Source organism: Gekko japonicus, unplaced genomic scaffold (assembly GCF_001447785.1).
Source record: "Gekko japonicus isolate JY-2015 unplaced genomic scaffold, Gekko_japonicus_V1.1 scaffold2442, whole genome shotgun sequence".
Lineage (NCBI taxonomy): Eukaryota > Metazoa > Chordata > Lepidosauria > Squamata > Gekkonidae > Gekko > Gekko japonicus.
The window spans coordinates 235,443-253,036 of NW_015160906.1; the positions used below are offsets into that span (position 1 = coordinate 235,443).

The window sequence follows — 17,594 nt, forward strand, 5'->3', positions numbered from 1 at the left end:
TAGGGAAAGTGTTCCAACCCTTTTATTGTCTCTCCATCCATTGCCCTGCGTGGGTCACCTTAGCCAAGGCCTGTGCCATCAGCTCCGTGACGGAATGCTTCTGCCTAAAATGGGGAGGAATAAGGGTCGAGTGAAGCCGTCGATCATCCTCATGTCTTCATGTCCCAGGTGTCGTCGGCGGAGAAGACTACGAAGAGGTCGACAGATACAACAGGCAGGCGAGAGGAGGCCGGACAGGACCACGTGGCGGGCAACAGAACAGGAGAGGAAGCTGGCGGTATAAGAGGTAAGGAGCAGCGTCTGTCGGGGGAGTGGTTTTTTTGCAGGTTCGGAAGCTGTTTGGCAGTGCAGTTTGGAAGGCAGCGTGTAGCAACCTGGCTGGTCAGCACACGCGCTTATGGAACAAAAATGTGCTCAAGTCCAGGCAAGAGAGACGAATGCAAAGGGGAGGGGTTTGCTCTTTTGCTCTGCCAATGTCCTCTGTCTTCCACCCCCTCCCCCCGAATCCTAAAAGAACTCCCAGCAGCATGTAGCTAAAACGATGGTACAGTGGTGTATAAAGTCATACCTTTTGATGGCGAGTTGCCTGAATAAAATGTCCGTGAAACAATGTAGGTAGGAGACAGCAACCCCGGGGGAGGCCACGTGTGGACGCCGGCGGCCTCAGCCAAAAGCCAGGCAGAACAGCTCCGTCTTGCAGGCCCTGCAGAACTGAGAAAGACCCCGCGGGGCCCTGACCTCGATGGGGAGCATGTCCCGCCAGGTGGGGGCCAGGGTGGAAAAGGCCCTGGCCCTGGTCAAGGCTAGGCGGACGTCTTTTGGGCCAGGGACCGCCAGGAGATGTTGATTCCTAGAGCGTAAAGCTCTCCGAGGCGTATACAGGAAGAGGCGGTCCCTTAGATACGTTGGTCCCAGGCCGTATAAGGCTTTGAAGGTGATAACCAACACCTTGAAAAAGGAGCTGGGGTGGCTCAAGTGGTTAAGACGCTGAACTGCAGGCTGTGGAAGGTCGGCAGTTCAGCAGTTCGAGACCCGAGTTGCCGCATGACGGAGTGAGCTCCCGTCTCTGGTTCCAGCTCCTGCCAACCTAGCAGTTCGAAAGCAAGAAATTGCAAGTAGATAAATAGGTACCACTTCGGTGGAAAGGGAACAGCGTTCCGTGCGCCTGGGCGTTTAGTCATGCCGGCCACATGACCACGGAAACGTCTTCGGACAGCGCTGGCTCTTCGGCTTTGAAACGGGGATGAGCGCCGCAACCCCAGAGTCGGACTTGACTGGCTTTCGAGCAAGGGAGACCTTTACCTTTCCCAACACCTTGAAGCGGACCCGGTACTCAAGTGGTAACCGATGCAGCTGGCAAAGCACCCGCCGAACGTGAGCCCGCACGGGCGTCGACGTCAGCAGGGGCGCCCCCGCCGCATTTTGTACCCGCTGTGATTTCCGGATCAGTCTCGGGGCAAGCCTGCGTGGAGCGAGTTGCAGTGATCGAGCCTGGAGGAGACCATTGCATGGGTGACGGTGGCTAGGTCAGGGGGGGGGGGGGGAGGGGGTGATCTGCCTAAGACGGAAGAGTGCCGATCTGGCCCCTGCGGCAACCTGGGCCTCCCTGGAGAGAGAGGCATCCACAGTGTGACTCCCAGGCTTCCAGTGTGGGGAGCCTGGTGCCCACATCCATGCCCCCTCGACCCCAGGTACGGGACCGCCGTTGTGTGGCCGAGCACATTCCCCCCGCAGCCTTTCCCCGTGAGTGCTGTGACCCAGAAACATGCCACGTTACATGAGGCTATGCAGGGCTCTTTTTGTAGCAGGTACTCATTTGCATATTAAGCGACACACACCCTAATGTAGCCAATCCTCCAAGAGCTTACAGTAGCCCCTGTAAGAAGAGCTCTGTAAGCTCTTGGAGGATTGGCTACATTAGGGGTGTGTGGCCTAATATGCAAAGGAGTTCCTGCTACAAAAAGAGCCCTGCTAGGGGGCTTGGGTCGCCGGGCTCCATCCTGAAAGCCGTGTAGCCACCACCACCCCTGCACGCACACGCTGGGAGTCCCAAACCCTTTGGCCGTGCCCATCAGCAGCAGGAGGGGGTCGTGGACAGAGAAGGGAGAAAAACACACCACCACCACCACCCCGGCTCACCGAGCTCTTCTCTGTCGCGGCGGCTGAAACCTCTGCAGGGAGGAAGAAGACCGGGACATCGCCGCAGCCGTCAGGGCGTCGGTCGCCGCCAAAAGGCAGGAGGAGAAGAAACGGGGGGAGGACAAAGAGGACGGGGGCCGGGCCAGGAAGGAGGAGGCGAAGGAGGCGGAGGCGGGCGCCTCAAAGCGGGTGCCGAATCCCCCCTCGGAAGCCCCCCCAGGTGAGCCGGAAGGGCAGCCGCGGGGCCGGTGGGAGGAGGGCGGGCGCGTGATGTCAGAGGGCGCTTTGGGCCAGGCCTGCAAACGCTGTTTCCCACCCCAGGGCCCAAGGAAGCGGCTGCGAAGGCCGTGCTGAGCCAAGAGGACTTCCCCGCCTTCGGATCGCCCGCAGTTGTCTCCACGCAAAGGTGAGTCTCGGTGATTCTGGAAAGGATCCCGCCGGAAAGAACCCAGGAGCCAGGGAGTCTTACGCCCAGTGCCCGAGTCTCTGGGCCAAACCTCTCTCCAGTCTGGCTCTCAGGAGCATGTCGGCATAAGAGTTGTCGGGTGAGCCAGTTTGGTGCTAGTGGTTAGGCACGCGGACTCTAATCTGGGAGAACCGGGTTTGATTCCCCACTCCTCCACATGCGCCTGCTGGTGTGACCTTGGGTCAGTCACAAGTTCTCTCAGAGCTGTTCTCTCAAGGGCAGTCCTCGAAAGAGCTCTCTCAGCCCCACCTGCCTCACAGGGTGTCTGCTGTGAGGAGGAGACGGGAAAGGAGATTGTAAGCTGCTCTGAGACTCCTCTGGGTAGTGACGGGTGGGGTATAAATGCAGTCTCACTTCTCCTTGTCTGATTTTCGGTGAAGCCAAGCCCTTTGTTTTTCCTGAGAGAAAACCTCTCTGCTGCCTTTGACACTGTTCCTTAGCAAGAGAGGTGGTGAGCTCCCCCTCACTGGCAGTCTTCAAACAGCGGCTGGACAAACGCTTGTCGGGGATGCTCTAGGCTGATCCTGCATTGAGTGGGGGGTGGACTAGATGGCCTCACTGGGCCCCTCCCAACTCTGTGGTTCTGCTCTGCCTCGGCTGCTTCCTTCTGCTGACCGTGGAGAGCACTCAGGGGCCATTCTCTTCCTGACTGAGCCTCAGAAAGGCTCTCAAGTCTCTTCTCTGGCCATTCCTCTTTCTCTTCACACTGTTCAGTATGCGCAGCTCTCTCCTTCCTCCTTCCAGAGTTGGTTCGCTGTTTGGCCTCCAAAAGCACTGCGAGGGGAAAGCATTACAGGGCTATTTTTGGGCAGGAACGCACAGGAACGGAGTTCCGGCTGGCTCCCGAGTTGGCCACGCCCAGCAGGAGCTCATTAGCATAACAGGCCACACCCAGCAGCAGAAACTCATTAGGATTGGCTACATTAGGGGTGTGTGGCCTAACATGCAAAGGAGTTCCTGCTACAAAAAAAGGCCCTGGGTTTGGACAACAAACAAGGTAAACAGAATAAGAAGCAAAAGTCTGAATGACCACACTTCTGGTAACACGGGGGTGTGGCCTAATATGCTAATGAACCACGCTATCGGGGTGTGGCCTAATATGCGAATGAGTTTCTGCTGTTGGGTATGGTCTATTATGCTAATGAGTTCCTGCTGGGCTTTTTCTACCAAAAAAAAAGCCCTGGAAAGCAATAACCCCGATCTCCCCCCCCCAAAAAAAGCAGCCTCCTTCCTGTCCCGTTTCCCTCCATAAACCAGAAAACCAACACGGAGTAGACTTCCCCTGCAGACGATGCTCGAATGCTGCGGGGCGGGTTTCTGTTCACGGGTCCTCTCTTCCTCACAGCCCGGCCCAGCCGGCTCCGGTGAAGCTGAAGGAAGAGGACTTCCCCAGCCTCTCTTCCGCGGCATCCATCACCGTCCCCTCTGCAATGTCCCTGTCGTACACGGCGACCGCCCAGAAGACGTCCTTTCAAGAGGAGGACTTCCCCGCCCTGGTATCCAAAGTCCGGCCAAGCAACAAGACCTTCTCCACCCTCTCCTCTGCCTGGAACAACAGCTCCGTCAAGAACGCGGTCAGAGCTGTGGCCCCGAGCTCTGCGGGCACCGGTCAGCCCGCAAAGAAGTTGGTGCCGGCCGGTGGCAGCAGAGGAAGCAAGAAGGCCAAGCCCGCCGCCCTCGACGTCGAGGATGACAGTGTTGGCGGCCTCACGAGTCAGGAGATCCGCAGCACCCCGACGATGGTGGACGTGTCCTCCTTGCTGGTGGCCCCGAACGCTCAGACTTTTCTGAAAGTGGGCAGGAAGAAGAAAGTCGGGGCGGAGAAGCAGAGGGCATCGCCGCCCCCTGTGGCACCGCAGGAGCTTCCGCCCCCTGTCCCTTCTGGAGAGAGGGAGCCAGAGGCAGAGGCCCCGCCGAGCGCCCCCACGAATGCCGCCGTAGCGGAGAGAGCGGCGGCGGTTGTGAACGGCTACTCGGAGAAGCCCGCCCCGTGCAAAGCTTCCAAGGAGCCACCTGGCCTCAGGAAGCCCCCCGCGGCCAGCCAGCCCCTCTTGCCTCAGGAAGACTTCCCAGCCCTCGGCAGCTCCGGATCACCTCGAATGCCGCCTCCGCCAGGTAAGGGCGCCGAGAGAGGTCATTCCCCTGTTCCGAACGTAACGTCAGGTCACCTGTGCGGGACGAGGCCAGTGGTCCTTCCACTCCGGCAGCTGGCTTCCGACAGCGGCTGGTCGGATGCCACAGAGGACCTCCCCACCCACCCCCCGGCTGCAGGGCCTGCCAGGAGCGGCCCCTTCCCCAGCACTGACCAAGACGATTTGAGGGTTGGAGCCCCTTCCCTAGGAGGAAAGGCTGAGGAGTCGGGGACTTTGCTATTTAGAAAAGAGGCGACTAAGGAGGGACATGATAGAGGTTCATAAAATTAGGCACAGGGTGAAGAGAGGGGACAAAGAGAACTTTTTCTCCCTCTCCCAAAAGACTAGAACTCAAGGGCATCTAGTGAAGCTGATGGGCAGTAGGTTCAGGACGGACAGAAGGAAATATGTCTTTACACAGTGAGTGATTAAAAGGTGGATGGCCTCAGCTTCTGTGCCCTGTTGCTGGCCCTCCAGAGGAACTGGTTGGCCACTGTGTGAGATGGGATACTGGACTAGAGGGACCCTCCCTGGTCTGACCCAGCAGGGCTCTTCTGAGGTTTTTATTGGGGGAAGGCCTCGGCCTCTCTGCCCCGTTGCTGGCCCTCCAGAGGAACTGGTAGGCTGCTGTGTGAGACAGGAGGCTGGACTAGATGGACCCTCCCTGGTCTGACCCAGCAGGACTCTTCTGAGGTTTTTATTGGGGGAAGGCCTCGGCCTCTCTGCCCCGTTGCTGGCCCTCTAGAGGAACTGGTAGGCTGCTGTGTGAGACGGGATGCTGGAATAGATGGACCCTCCCTGGTCAGATCCAGCAGGGCTCTTCTGATGTTCTGATCAGGGGAAGGCCTCGGCCTCCATGCCCTTTTATTGGTCCTGTAGAGGAACTGGTTGGCCCCTGTGTGAGACGGGATGTTGGACTAGACAGACCCTCACTGGTCTGATCCAGCAGGGCTCTTCTGATGGTCTTATCAGGGGAAGGCCTCGGCCTCTCTGCCCCGTTGTTGGCTCTCCAGAGGAACTGGTTGGCCACTGTGCGAGGCAGGATGGTGGACTAGATGGACCCTCACCGGTCTGACCCAGCAGGGCTCTTCTGAGGTTCTTGTCAGGGGAAGGACTCGGCCTCTCTGCCCTGTTGCTGGCTCTCCAGAGGCCCCTGTGTGAGACGGGATGCTGGACTAGAGGGACCCTCACCGGTCTGACCCAGCAGGGCTCTTCTGAGGTTCTTATCAGGGGAAGGCCCATCCAGTTCAACACACTGTGTCACACAGTGGCCGAAAATCCCAGGTGCCCTCAGGAGGTCCAGCAGTGGGGCCAGGACACTAGAAGCCCTCCCACTGTTTGCCCCCCCCCACAAGCACCAAGAGTACAGAGCAACCCTTGCCCCAGACTGAGAGTTCCTACTTATACCTTGTAGCTAATAGCCACTGATGGACCTCTGCTCTTAACATAAGAACATAAGAGAAGCCAATGTTGGATCAGGCCAGTGGCCCATCCAGTCCAACACTCTGTGTCACACAGTGGCCAAAAAACCCAGGTGCCCTCAGGAGGTCCACCAGTGGGGCCAGGACACTAGAAGCCCTCCCACTGTTTGCCCCCCCCCCACAAGCACCAAGAGGACAGAGCATCCCTTGCCCCAGACCGAGAGTTCCTGTCTATACCTTGTGGCTAATAGCCACTGATGGACCTCTGCTCTTAACATAAGAACATAAGAGGAGCCAATGTTGGATTGGACCAATGGCCCATCCAGTCCAACACTCTGTGTCACACCGTGGCCAGAAATACCAGGTGCCATCAGGAGGTCCACCAGTGGGGCCAGGACACTAGAAGCCCTCCCACTGTTGCCCCCCCCCCCAAGCATCACATGCCTCAGACTAAGAGGTCCTATCTATAGCTTGTGGGATCGCGAGCTATGGGATTGTGGAGCCGTGTCCCCCGAGTGTCACAGGCGAGCCGAATCCAGCGCCCCCAAAAAACATCTGTGCTCCAATGGAACACAGGCTCGGTGGCAGAGAACCAGGTTTGGCCCAAGGTTTGGCGCTTTGGGAGCGGGGCCGCTGCCACGATGGGAAAAGCAGAATCCCCCACAAGCGCCACCCTACGCTCCCCGACAGGCAAAGGGGAAACACGACTTCACACCTGTGGAACTCACTGCCACAAGCTGTGGTGAAAGCGGCTGGCTCAGGTGGGTTTAAAGGGGGTGGGGGACAGACTTAGGACAGAAAGGTAGCACTTGAAGGGGTCCCCCAAGGGTCATCTAGTCCAACCCCCTCCGCAATGCAGGATAGTCACAGCTACCTTCCCCCCCCCCATCCGTGAGCCCTGCTCAAGGCCCAGAGGAAGGCAAAAAATCTCCAGGATCCCTGGGCCAGTCTGGCCTGGAGGAAAATTCCTTCCTGACACCAAAGGAGCAACCGGCACCGGTGTTCCCTCTAAGCTGAGTTGGTGTGAGCCAGCTCACAGTTTTTTAGCCTCCAGCTCACAGATTTCTGTCTTAGTTCAGGAAGGAGGGCTCCAGAGAAAACTAATGGATGCAGTGGCCAAATTGCTCGCTCACAACTTTCATGCCCACAGCTCACTGACGAAGTAGGATTTTTGCTCACAAGGCCCCACAGCTTAGAGGGAGCATTGATCGACACTACCCAGGGCACGTAAGACAGGGCCACGGGCGCCGAGCACTGGCTCCACCCTTCCCGCCCGCCCGCTCACCATCTGCCTAAATTCACAGTGCGTAGTAGAATCAGCACTGCCGTCAAAGGGCCTTCGAGCCTCTGCTTTAAAAATTCCAAGGGCACATCTATGGTTGGCTGCTGGCCATGAGCGTCAGATGGCCCCCTCCATGTTCCCAGGCAGAATGCCTCTGATGGTCTGAGAAGAACCTCAGAAGAGCCCTGCTGGGTCAGACCAGGGAGGGTCCCTCTAGTCCAGCATCCCGTCTCACACAGGGGCCAGCCAGTTCCTCTGGAGGGCCAACAACACGGCATGGAGGTCGAGGCCTTCCCCTGACAAGAACCTCAGCTTTAGTGCCAGTAGCTCACAAAGTAGAATTTTTGCTCACAAGACTCCACAGCTTAGAGGGAACATGGGAGGCATCTGACGTTTGTTCTATGTGGCTCTTGCGTTATGACCCTGCTTCTCTTTGTGGTTCATCGTTGACCTTCCTTCTCCCCCCCCCCGGTTTCCAGGTTTCAACTCTGTGGTGCTACTGAACAGCCCCCCGCCCCCTCCAGGGCTGGCGGCACCTCTCAGCAAACCACCTCCCGGCTTCACCCCGATTCCGCCCGTCTCGGATCTCGCCCCCACGAAAGAGTGAGTAGGCCCCACTCTCAAGGTGGGCGGCCCTCGTGCCTTTGGTCACTCGCAGCTCCCGTGAACGCGAGAAGGGCGGGGAAGTTCCGTCCCCCCCAAACGGCTGGCAGAAACGGAACTTAAGGGAGAGGTGCTCTTTCGCGCGTTCATGTGTGTCCCCCCCCCTAAACGGTAAACTTAGGGAGGAATACGAACCACGCGCCGTCAGAGGGGAGCCCCGTCTACACACACACACACCTTCCTCTGTCTCTGCCTCAGGAGCGGCAGAATAGTGCAGATGTCGCTGGAAGGAAAGAGGCAGAAGCAGCGCTCTGTAGCACACAGCGGTGCGGCGGGAAACCTCCTTCGCATGTAGATAAATGGGCTTGTGGGGGGCAAAATATATTTAAACTAATGTGTTTCTCATATGCTGGGAAAGATTGGAGGTCAAAGAAGACGGGGACGGCAAAGGATGAGATGGCTAGACAGTGTCATAGATGCAACGAACATGAAACTGAGCCAACTTCAGAGGACGGCGGAAGACAGGAGGGCCTGGCGGGATCTGCTCCATGGGGTCGCGAAGAGTCGGACTCGACTGTGCGACTGAGCAACAAACAACAACATAGTGCAGTGGCTGTTTTTCTCACCACTCCTCCAGCGTGCCGGGGACTAAAGTTTGGGAGGGGGTGGAAAGAAGGGCTCTTTTTGTAGCAGGAGCTCCTTTGCATATTAGGCCACACCCCCTAATGTAGCCAATCCTCCAAGAGCTTACAGAGCTCTTCTTACAGGAGCTACTGTAAGCTCTTGGAGGATTGGCTACATTAGGGGGTGTGTCGCCTAATATGCAAATGAGTACCTGCTACAAAAAGAGCCCGAACAGCCTCCTTTAGAGGCTCACCTGCGCGCACACAGGTGCCAGGAGTTCTTTTGCCCTCCCCCACGAAACCCTCAGGCTTTTCCTTCTCCTCCTCTCCCCACCAGGGCCAAGCCGTGTCAGGGAGCCTACCTGATCCTGGAGAACTTCCAGCAGCGGAACACGCAGCTCATCCAGTCGATCAAGGAGTTCCTCCACCACGACGAGTCGCAGTTTAACAAGTTCAAGACGTCCTCGGGACAGTTCAGGCAGGTGAGAAGCGCCCCACGGGCTCCCCGGAAAGACTCACCTGGTTACAGGCCGCAAAAGCGTCAGGAACTAACAACCCTCAGCAGTCAATATACATACAAATACAGTCGTTAGGTTCGACTCGTACTTGTGTACGTTTAATCAGGGCTCTTTTTGTCGCAGGGACTCCTTTGCATATTAGGCCACACACACCCCTAATGTAGCCAATGCTCCAAGAGCTTACAGAGCTCTTCTTACAGGGGCTACTGTAAGCTCTTGGAGGATTGGCTACATTAGGGGTGTGTCCCAGGGCTCTTTTTGTAGCAGGAACTCCTTTGCATATTAGGCCACACACCCCCTAATGTAGCCAATCCTCCAAGAGCTTACAGAGCTCTTCTTACAGGGGCTACTGTAAGCTCTTGGAGGATTGGCTACATTGGGGGGGTGTCGCCTAATATGCAGAGGAGTTCCTGCTACAAAAAGAGCCCTGCTTTAATTATCTAAGTCCAAAACATATTACAACAAAAAGCGACTGCAAACTGTGTTGGAAACGAGCGAAAGCCGCTAACAAATGCCTCCCGTTAGCAGCTTTCACTTTGGACGGCAGGTTTAAAGTAGAGGCGAAAGTTTCCCTTGCTCGAACGCCAGTCGAATCCGCCTCTAGAGGTGCGGTGCTCATCTCCGTTTCCATGCCGAAGAGCCGGCGCTGTCTGAAGACGTTTCCGTGATCACGTGACTAGACGCCGAGGAACATGGAACGCTGTTACCTCCCCACCGTAGTGGTACCTATTTATCTGCTTGCAATTTCTCGCTTTTGAACTGCTAGGTTGGCAGGAGCTGGGACTATAGACGGGAGCTCACTCCGTCACGCGGCACTCGGGTCTCGGAACGGCCAAACTACCGACCTTCCGGTCTGCAGCTCAGCATCCTAACCACTTGAGCCATGGCAGGGTTACCTCCTGCTAAATAGATTAGGCTACATGCCCGCTTTGTAAAAACGTCTACTGGCTTCCCATTGGAATCAATTGATGTGGAGAAGCTTGACAGGTTTTTTACTTGTGGAGGGAAGTGTCTTTTAGGACACAATGGGTGCGTTCAGACGCGCCGTTTCAGCCGGCATAAACTGTACCAGTTGGAACCGGTGCAGTTTATGCCGGCTGAAACGCGATCACACTTACCTCCTGTCTGCGCAGCCCATCGCAATACGCCCGTCCACACTCGTCGTCGGTTTGGTCTTTTTTTAACTTAGTTTGCGCATGCACATAGGCAGCCATCCATAGAATGGCGATCTTCGCGCATGCGCAAAAAACCCTGTCTTACACTTAAACTTTAAAGGTAAGGACTTACCTTTAAAGTTTAAAGAGCACAGTAGCCTCCCTGAGGTCCCGGAAGCCTTTTCTTTTTTAAAAAAAACAAACGGCAGGGCAAAGCTTTGCCCAAGCGCATATCGCCGACCTTTAAAAAAAAATGGCCGGCGAAAATCGGAAGCCTCAGGCTTCCGAACGGAAGTAGCTGTGCAACGTTGGAGAGCGATCAGACGGCGAGGTACAGCGTTTACAACCGTTGCACTCAGGATACCACCACTTGGGGACCTAGTGGCAGAGTGCAACGGTGTAAACGGCTTTACAACGGTTGGGGACAGGAGGCAGATGTTTGCCGTGTGAACGCCGGTAAGTACACCGGTTGGAACCGGCACCTATTCCGTTGTAAAGCCCCCGTCTGAACGCACCCAACGAGGGACGTGACACATTTGGGAAGTCGTGATCTATACACACGGACCAGGAACGTCACACGGGACATTTGTGTCTCTCCCTTGTTTCCGATACAGTTTGTAGTTGTTTTTCATGGTGTAGCATGTTTTGGACTGAAGGTAATTAAATGTACACAAGTGCGAGTCGAACTTAGCAACTGTATCTGTATTTATATTTACCGCAGAAGTGTGAGGCCTGGCGGCAGAGTAGGAGCCCCACTGAATCTACGGACAGGGTAGAATCGGAGATCTCAAGTTGGGTCCCCGTCGTCCCCCCCCCACTAACCTAAACCTGGCCCATTCAGACTCAGCACCCGAAGAAGAAGAAGAAGAAGAAGAGATTGGATTTATACCCTGCCCTTCACTACCCAAAGGAGTCTCAGAGCGGCTTACAAACTCCTTTCCCTCCTCTCCCCACAACAGGCACCCTGTGAGGTAGGTGGGGCTGAGAGAGCTCTGACACAAACTGCTCTTCTTCAAGGACAGCTGTGCCAGAGCTTGTGACTGACCCAAGGTCACATCAGCAGGTGCAAGTGGAGGAGTGGGGGAATCAAACCCGGCTCTCCCAGATTAGAGTCCGCACACTTAACCACTACACCAAACTGGCTCCCTGTAACCGATAAAAGTCTCAGTTGGCTAGTCTCTCTCACAGGGGGGCTGTTCTGTTTTTGCTTGGATGAGCTGTTTAAGCTCCCCCCCCCCCCGCCCCCCCCGAAAAAAGACAGGGATCAGCTTGACCCCCCTGGGCATCGGCAGAACTCAGCATATTGGAGTGAAGAAGAAGAGGAGATTGGATTTATACCACCGCCCTTCACTCAGAGTCTCAGAGTGGCTTACAAACTCCTTTCCCTCCCCCTCCCCACAACAGACACCCCGTGAGGTGGGTGGGGCCGAGAGAGAGCTCTTTCCAGAACTGTCCTTGAGAGGACAGCTCTGACAGAACTATGGCTTGCCCAAGGTCATCCAGCAGGTGCAAGTGGAGGAGTGGGGAATCAAACCTGGTTCTCCCAGACTAGAGTCCGCGCACTTAACCACGACACCAAACTGGCTCTCCAGATAACAAGGGAGTGGGACCAGAAGACATGGGACTCCCATCTCCGTCCCACACTGCAGGGGTGTCAGAGAGGGCATCTGCAAGCGGTAGGCGGGGAGCTCTTGGTGATTGCTCTGGCCTCTGGCTTTGCCGATCAGCAGCGGCGGGTCCATATCCCACTCACCCCTCCCTGAATGTCTCCTTCCTCTTCTCCCCCCGGCCAGGGTCTGATCTCGGCCGCTCAGTATTACCGAAGCTGCCAGGAGCTCCTCGGTGAGAACTTCCAGAAGATCTTCCACGAACTCCTGGTCCTGCTGCCGGACACGGCCAAGCAGCAGGAACTGCTGGCCGCCCACACCGACTCAAAGGCCAAGGAGAAGCCGGCGGGTGGCTGTTGTCCCTCCTCCGGCAAGTCCAAGAAGAACCGGAAGAACGCGTGGCAGGCGGACCCGGGCCCCGACCTCGACTGCTGCGTCTGCCCCCAGTGCCCGCAGGTGCTGACCCCGCGGGATCTGGCGGCCCACAAGGCCCTCCACCTGGAGGACGAGGAGTTTCCCTCCCTGCAGGCCATCAGCCGGATCATCAGCTAGCCTCCGCGGGGGCGAGCAATAAACCCAAGTCTCCGTTCGACGGCTCGCGCATCTTGGGCGACGGCAGGGGAGCCGGGCAGAGAGGAGAGAGAGAGCAGCCAGATCCACGGAGGCTGCAAAAAGGGGGTTGTTGCGAGATTGGGAAAGGGGCAGCCGGGGTGAGTCGCGAGCCCCCGCGGGGAGCCCTCTGGGATTGCGGGGAGGTGCAGCAGAGAGCGTCCGCCGCCTGAACTCATTTGTGGGTTTTGAGCTCCGATAGAGAAAATGGGGGGGGGGGGGGGGGGGGGGGGTTGCTTTTTGTCACCGAGGGGGTTTCTGCCGCAGAAAATGCCAGACGGCAGCACTTGAGAGGCCAGTAGGGCCCTCGCACGATTTGTCTGGAGTATCGGGTCGCTCACACGGTCAAGTTGCCCGGGACACCGGAGACGCTCGGGGGCCGTTACGGGCAGGGGGACCGGGAGCGGGATGCGTGGGGGGTTTCTGCCCGCTTTGCCGGACTCCCATTTGGATCCCCGTCGAAGGCCACCAAAGCAGACAAAGACCCCCCCAGATGGAGCCCCCCAGGCCAAAAAGCTTGCCCATCCCTGTCGTACAGGAAGTTTTGCACCTAGAATGTCAGCCTTTTTTTCCCCCTTTAAAGAAACCCAGATTTGTTTTCCATTAGAACTGCGTGTAGGAAAGAACCCTCCAGGGCATTCGGAGTCCCCCCCCCCCCCCTTGCTGTAAACCACATGTTGCTATAAACCATACCCGTTCCTGGGAGAAATCGGTACTGGCTCAGAACGACGGGTGGGATGGCTCATTAAAAAATGCTGCAACCCATCCGCTCTCTCGGTCTGATGCCTTCCCCTGCTGGGGGCTGCCACCGGGGGGGGGGGGGGGGGGGCTGCCTGTTTCAGGGTCTTTCAGTAGCAGCCATCTCGACCCCAGTTGTCCAGCATCCATGTCCACCCTACGGCCCTTGATAGGCCTTCTTTCTTTCCAACGCCACCCGAGTTGTGGGGGCTGTCTCGGAGGGGCCCCCCTTGAGAGAAGTCAGCATCTCCAGCATCAGCAAATGCAACAATTTTTTTTTGTTAATGTGCCATTCTTGCTAGGCAGGCTGCCTTTGCGGGAGAAGGTGGAACGGTTGCGTGCTTAGAGTGACCCCCCAAAAAAATCTTAAAGTGACCCCCCCCCCAAAAAAAATCTGAACAGAGAAATCTAACCTTTCAGAGCAAGGTTGAGTTAGATCTCTTGTCCCTGAAACGTTCTGTGTTCAAGAAGGTGTATGGCGGGGGTATACCTGTTTGCCACATGCCAGTTAAATGCGGCAATCCATAGCAGTTTGGTCTCCTTGAAGAGCCGTCAGAGAAAGCGGCTGTAGGGTTTTTTTGCCCAAATTTTGATAAAGGGGACTCGGGCAGCTACTGTTTCTGGGAATGGATCATGACCCCTTTGCCTTCCCTCGTTCTAGGGTTCCTTTCCTCCCCAACCCCCCCCCAATGGGATTATGCTTCATCCCTCTGTAAAGTTCCTGGTCTGGTCACAATCCTAATCTGGTGTCACATCTCACAAAAAAAACCCGCCCCCCCCCCCCCCCCCCCCCCGCCACGCACACACTCACTTTTGATGGAAGGTTTAAGATAAATGTTTTGAATTGTTTATTGGAAAATAACTGTTGCAGTTGGCACACAAGACAATTAAAGGAACACAATCATAGATCGGTTGAGAGTGCTCACTCCGAAAGGTGCCGGGGTTGCGTCCTGTGGAGCCGTCCCCCCCCCCCCAAACCCAATGCTCTCCTCCCCTGCAGAGGAAAGTACTCTGAAGCGTCCGGCGTCCTGTATCTGTCTGTCTCTCATCGTTCACGTACATACAAAAAAAAAAGTTGTAAAACGTCTTTAAAAACTTAAAACTTTTCACACCGTCCACTTTTCTACAACACACGAGGGGGTGGGGGCTCCTTAACAACTGCAACTTTTTTTGTGTCACGTTCCGTATTGCGAAGTGGTTTGCTTCCGAAGAAAGGTATGCATGTTTAAGTATCATATTTAAAACCACGTAAAGAAGGCGAGATGGAACCCGAATCGCGGCCGAAGGCAGGCGCCCGAAACGAGGGCCCGAAAGCCCTTTCAGTCTTCAACCGATCTGTTAAGGTGGCGTGAAAATGAAGGCAGGGTTTCCTGTTGTGTCTATTGCAAGGGAAAGGGTTTTTCCCCCCCTCCCCCCCTCCTCTCCCCCCCTTTATTTATAAAGAAGCTGTATTGGAATAATTGGGGGTGGGGGGAAGGCGTAGCTGGACTTTCCTCTTGGAAAAGAAAGTTAACCTGTTTCTACTCCTGCAGCATAGAGACTTGGGAAGCACATGGGGGGGAAGTATTAATTCAGGAGTGGCAGTTGGGGGCAGGAGAGTGACATGGGGGCAAAGGGACCGAGGACTGGATTTGGCAGATGCTTTAGAGGTCACCTAGTCTCGCCGCCCCCCTCCCAGTCTGCTCCCTGCAGGAAATCCAGAAGTGGAGCCCCCCCCCGGCCCCCGAAGACCTCCAGTGGGAGAGAGACACCCCTGCCCCCCCCGGGGCTTGAGGTAACTGGTCCCATCCTCAAACCGCTCTCGCCGGGAGCAAATCTCTCCAAACATTCAGCCAAAAATCTCTCTTCCTTGACCTTGGCTGTCTTCGTCTTGCTTTCTGGAACAGCAAGGGACAAGGGGGTTGGGAGTGAAGTGCCACCTGGAGAACCAGCGCGGTGTAGTAGTTAGTGTCAAACTAGGATCTGAGAGACTCGGGCCCGAATCCCCACTCTGCCACAGAAGCTCGCTGGGTGACCCTGGGCGAGTCACTCTCAGCCTGACCTACCCCACAGGGCTGTTGTGAGGATAGAGGCAGGAGAACAGTGTAAGCTGCTTCAGGTCCCCACTGGGGTGGAAGGTGAGGTAGAAATGAAGTATGTATGTAATAATGAATACTTGTAATGGCCGGGAGGGGGAGGGAACGGCTATAACCAGCCTGCTCTTCAGTTCCTGCATTTTCCTACCGCGCCTTGTTCTCTAAAAGCTGCAGTGGTAACTGCTGCATTCTACCTGGCCGGCGGAAGCAACTGGGGCTTTTCCACAACCGAAGTTCACCTTTCTACGCAGTAGAAAAGAGCCAGAGTCCAGCAGAACCTTAAAGATGAACAACACTTGTGGCAGGAGATGAGCTTTCCTAAGTCTCTGCTCACTTCTTTTTTTTAAATCCCTGGAGGGATGTTTTTTATTTTTTTATAAGACTACAAAACTACAAAGAAAATATAAGGGAAGGGGATTACATCTAAGGATAAAGGATAGATAACCACACTGCACTAAAAATCCAAGAGGAGGAGATCATATCCGTGTTATTAATGAAAGTGTTAGTACAACAATATACTTGTAGAGTTGTTGTTTGTCTCGGCTTCAATGTTAGTAAGTTAGTTGTTGTGAGAACTTTCTGAGCATCTTCTTGTTATTTGCTTCAAAAGGCAATTTTCAGAGTCCTTCTGCCTTTACTTCGGTTTTCTGTCTCTGAAATCATATGTAACTTTCGTTGCGTCTGCACCTGTTTCTACAGCAGAGTCCTCATCCGTTCCAGAGGTAGCCGAGTCACTTGATTTCGATTCTTCATCTTTGGATTCTTCCTCCAATCCCAACTGGCGTCTCAAAAATTCTTTGGCTTTAAAAATGGAGTCAATCTTTTCTCTTTTGTCGTTGATTTTAAAGATGACACCTTCTGGGATCGCCCACCTGTACGAAATTCCATTGGTTTGAAGAAAAGAAATTAAGTCCTCATAGCTTTTCCTCTTTTGGCGAATTTCAAATGGATTGTCTTTTAAAGTTTTAATGTTCATATTCCCCATTTTCAGTGGAGTTGTTGAAGTTGCTTTTAAAATAGCATCTCTGGTCTGTCTTCTTGAGAATCTGACCACAATTTCTCCAGGCAGGCTATTTTTTTTTTAATATAATTGGAGTATGCTCTATAAGCAGTCTCCATCTCTTTTACTACTTCATCTGCTGTTGAACCTATTGCTGGAGCAATAATCTCGCTGAGCAGCTTCCTCAGATCCTCCTTTGCCGATTCAGGAACTCCCTGGAATCTGAGAATCATGTTGGCTTTTTCCATTTGTAGCTGTAACAAACAGTTTTCTTGGAAGTTTTGTTTTGCTTCAACTTTCCCCATTCTTTTCTTCATTTTCTTGTTTGTGGAGTCTATCTCTTTAATTCTCTCAGTCGTATGCTCCACCTTTTTTGCCGTTTCTGTCAGAGCTGCTGGGATGCGAAGTTTTGATTCAGCGAAGTCAGTTGCTGGTTAATACCATCGAGTTGCTCCATCACCGGCTTGAGCATATCCGCTAACATTTTAATGACGTTTGCTCCCTCTTCCGGTTTTGGGCTCTGACTACCCGCTGGTTCCGCTTTAAACTTTCTTTGCGAGGCCACCATTTTATACGATTGTTTACAATTCCAAACTGCTTCTCGCAGACTCGAAAAACCGTCACCTCGATGTCAGCGCTCAATTCTCTCGAAACAAAACCACTGCTTGTTTCCCCTTCGGTTACGCTTATCTGTCCGTTCGCATAAGAGGCGTCCCTCTTTGCGCTCCACTTTTCCCACGGGGGGGGGGGTAGTTCGCTTTTAAAATATTTCGTTTATTTTGAACTCACGTTCATTGTGGTCATTTCTCTGACCTCACTCACAGTAATCGATATTCTGCTCGATCTCCAGCGCTTGTCCCAGTCAAATCAGCTTGTGCCTGAGGGCCACACAGCGGCAGGACCATCAGGGCGGAGGGAAGCCTCAATTCTCCAGCAATTTAGCTGTCGAAGAGGCTGCCCCTCAAAAGCTCTATGGCCTGGAGCCTATCACAAAGGCTCCGTGTGAGTGCTACTTGTGTGCGAGTCGCTCCCCTGAGGTCCGGGGAGAACGACCGCCATCGCTGATCCACAAACCAGAAACCGTCTCTGCTCACTTCTTCAGATACAGCTAGAATGGGAGTCCATCTGTCCTTATATCTTGGATTTCAGATGCCAAGAGTCAATAGCAGGCAAAGGACAATAGCAGTTGAATGACAACAGCCAGCGTGATTGGATTAGGTGTGGTAT

At 54.8% G+C, this 17,594-nt stretch overlaps 1 protein-coding gene across 1 annotated transcript in view; it reads left to right on the forward strand.

Moving 5' to 3' along the window:
• The window catches only part of ZNF598 (zinc finger protein 598), a 31,256-nt gene extending 18,493 nt beyond the window's left edge, over nt 1-12,763 (forward strand). The window contains exons 6-12 of the mRNA XM_015424117.1: nt 169-286; nt 2,178-2,359; nt 2,461-2,545; nt 3,951-4,720; nt 7,920-8,043; nt 9,004-9,148; nt 12,132-12,763. Of these exons, the coding sequence (XP_015279603.1) occupies nt 169-286; nt 2,178-2,359; nt 2,461-2,545; nt 3,951-4,720; nt 7,920-8,043; nt 9,004-9,148; nt 12,132-12,497 (1,790 nt within the window). The 3' untranslated portion in view covers nt 12,498-12,763. The remainder of the gene's footprint in view (nt 1-168; nt 287-2,177; nt 2,360-2,460; nt 2,546-3,950; nt 4,721-7,919; nt 8,044-9,003; nt 9,149-12,131) is intronic.
• The last annotated feature ends 4,831 nt before the right edge of the window (nt 12,764-17,594 follow it).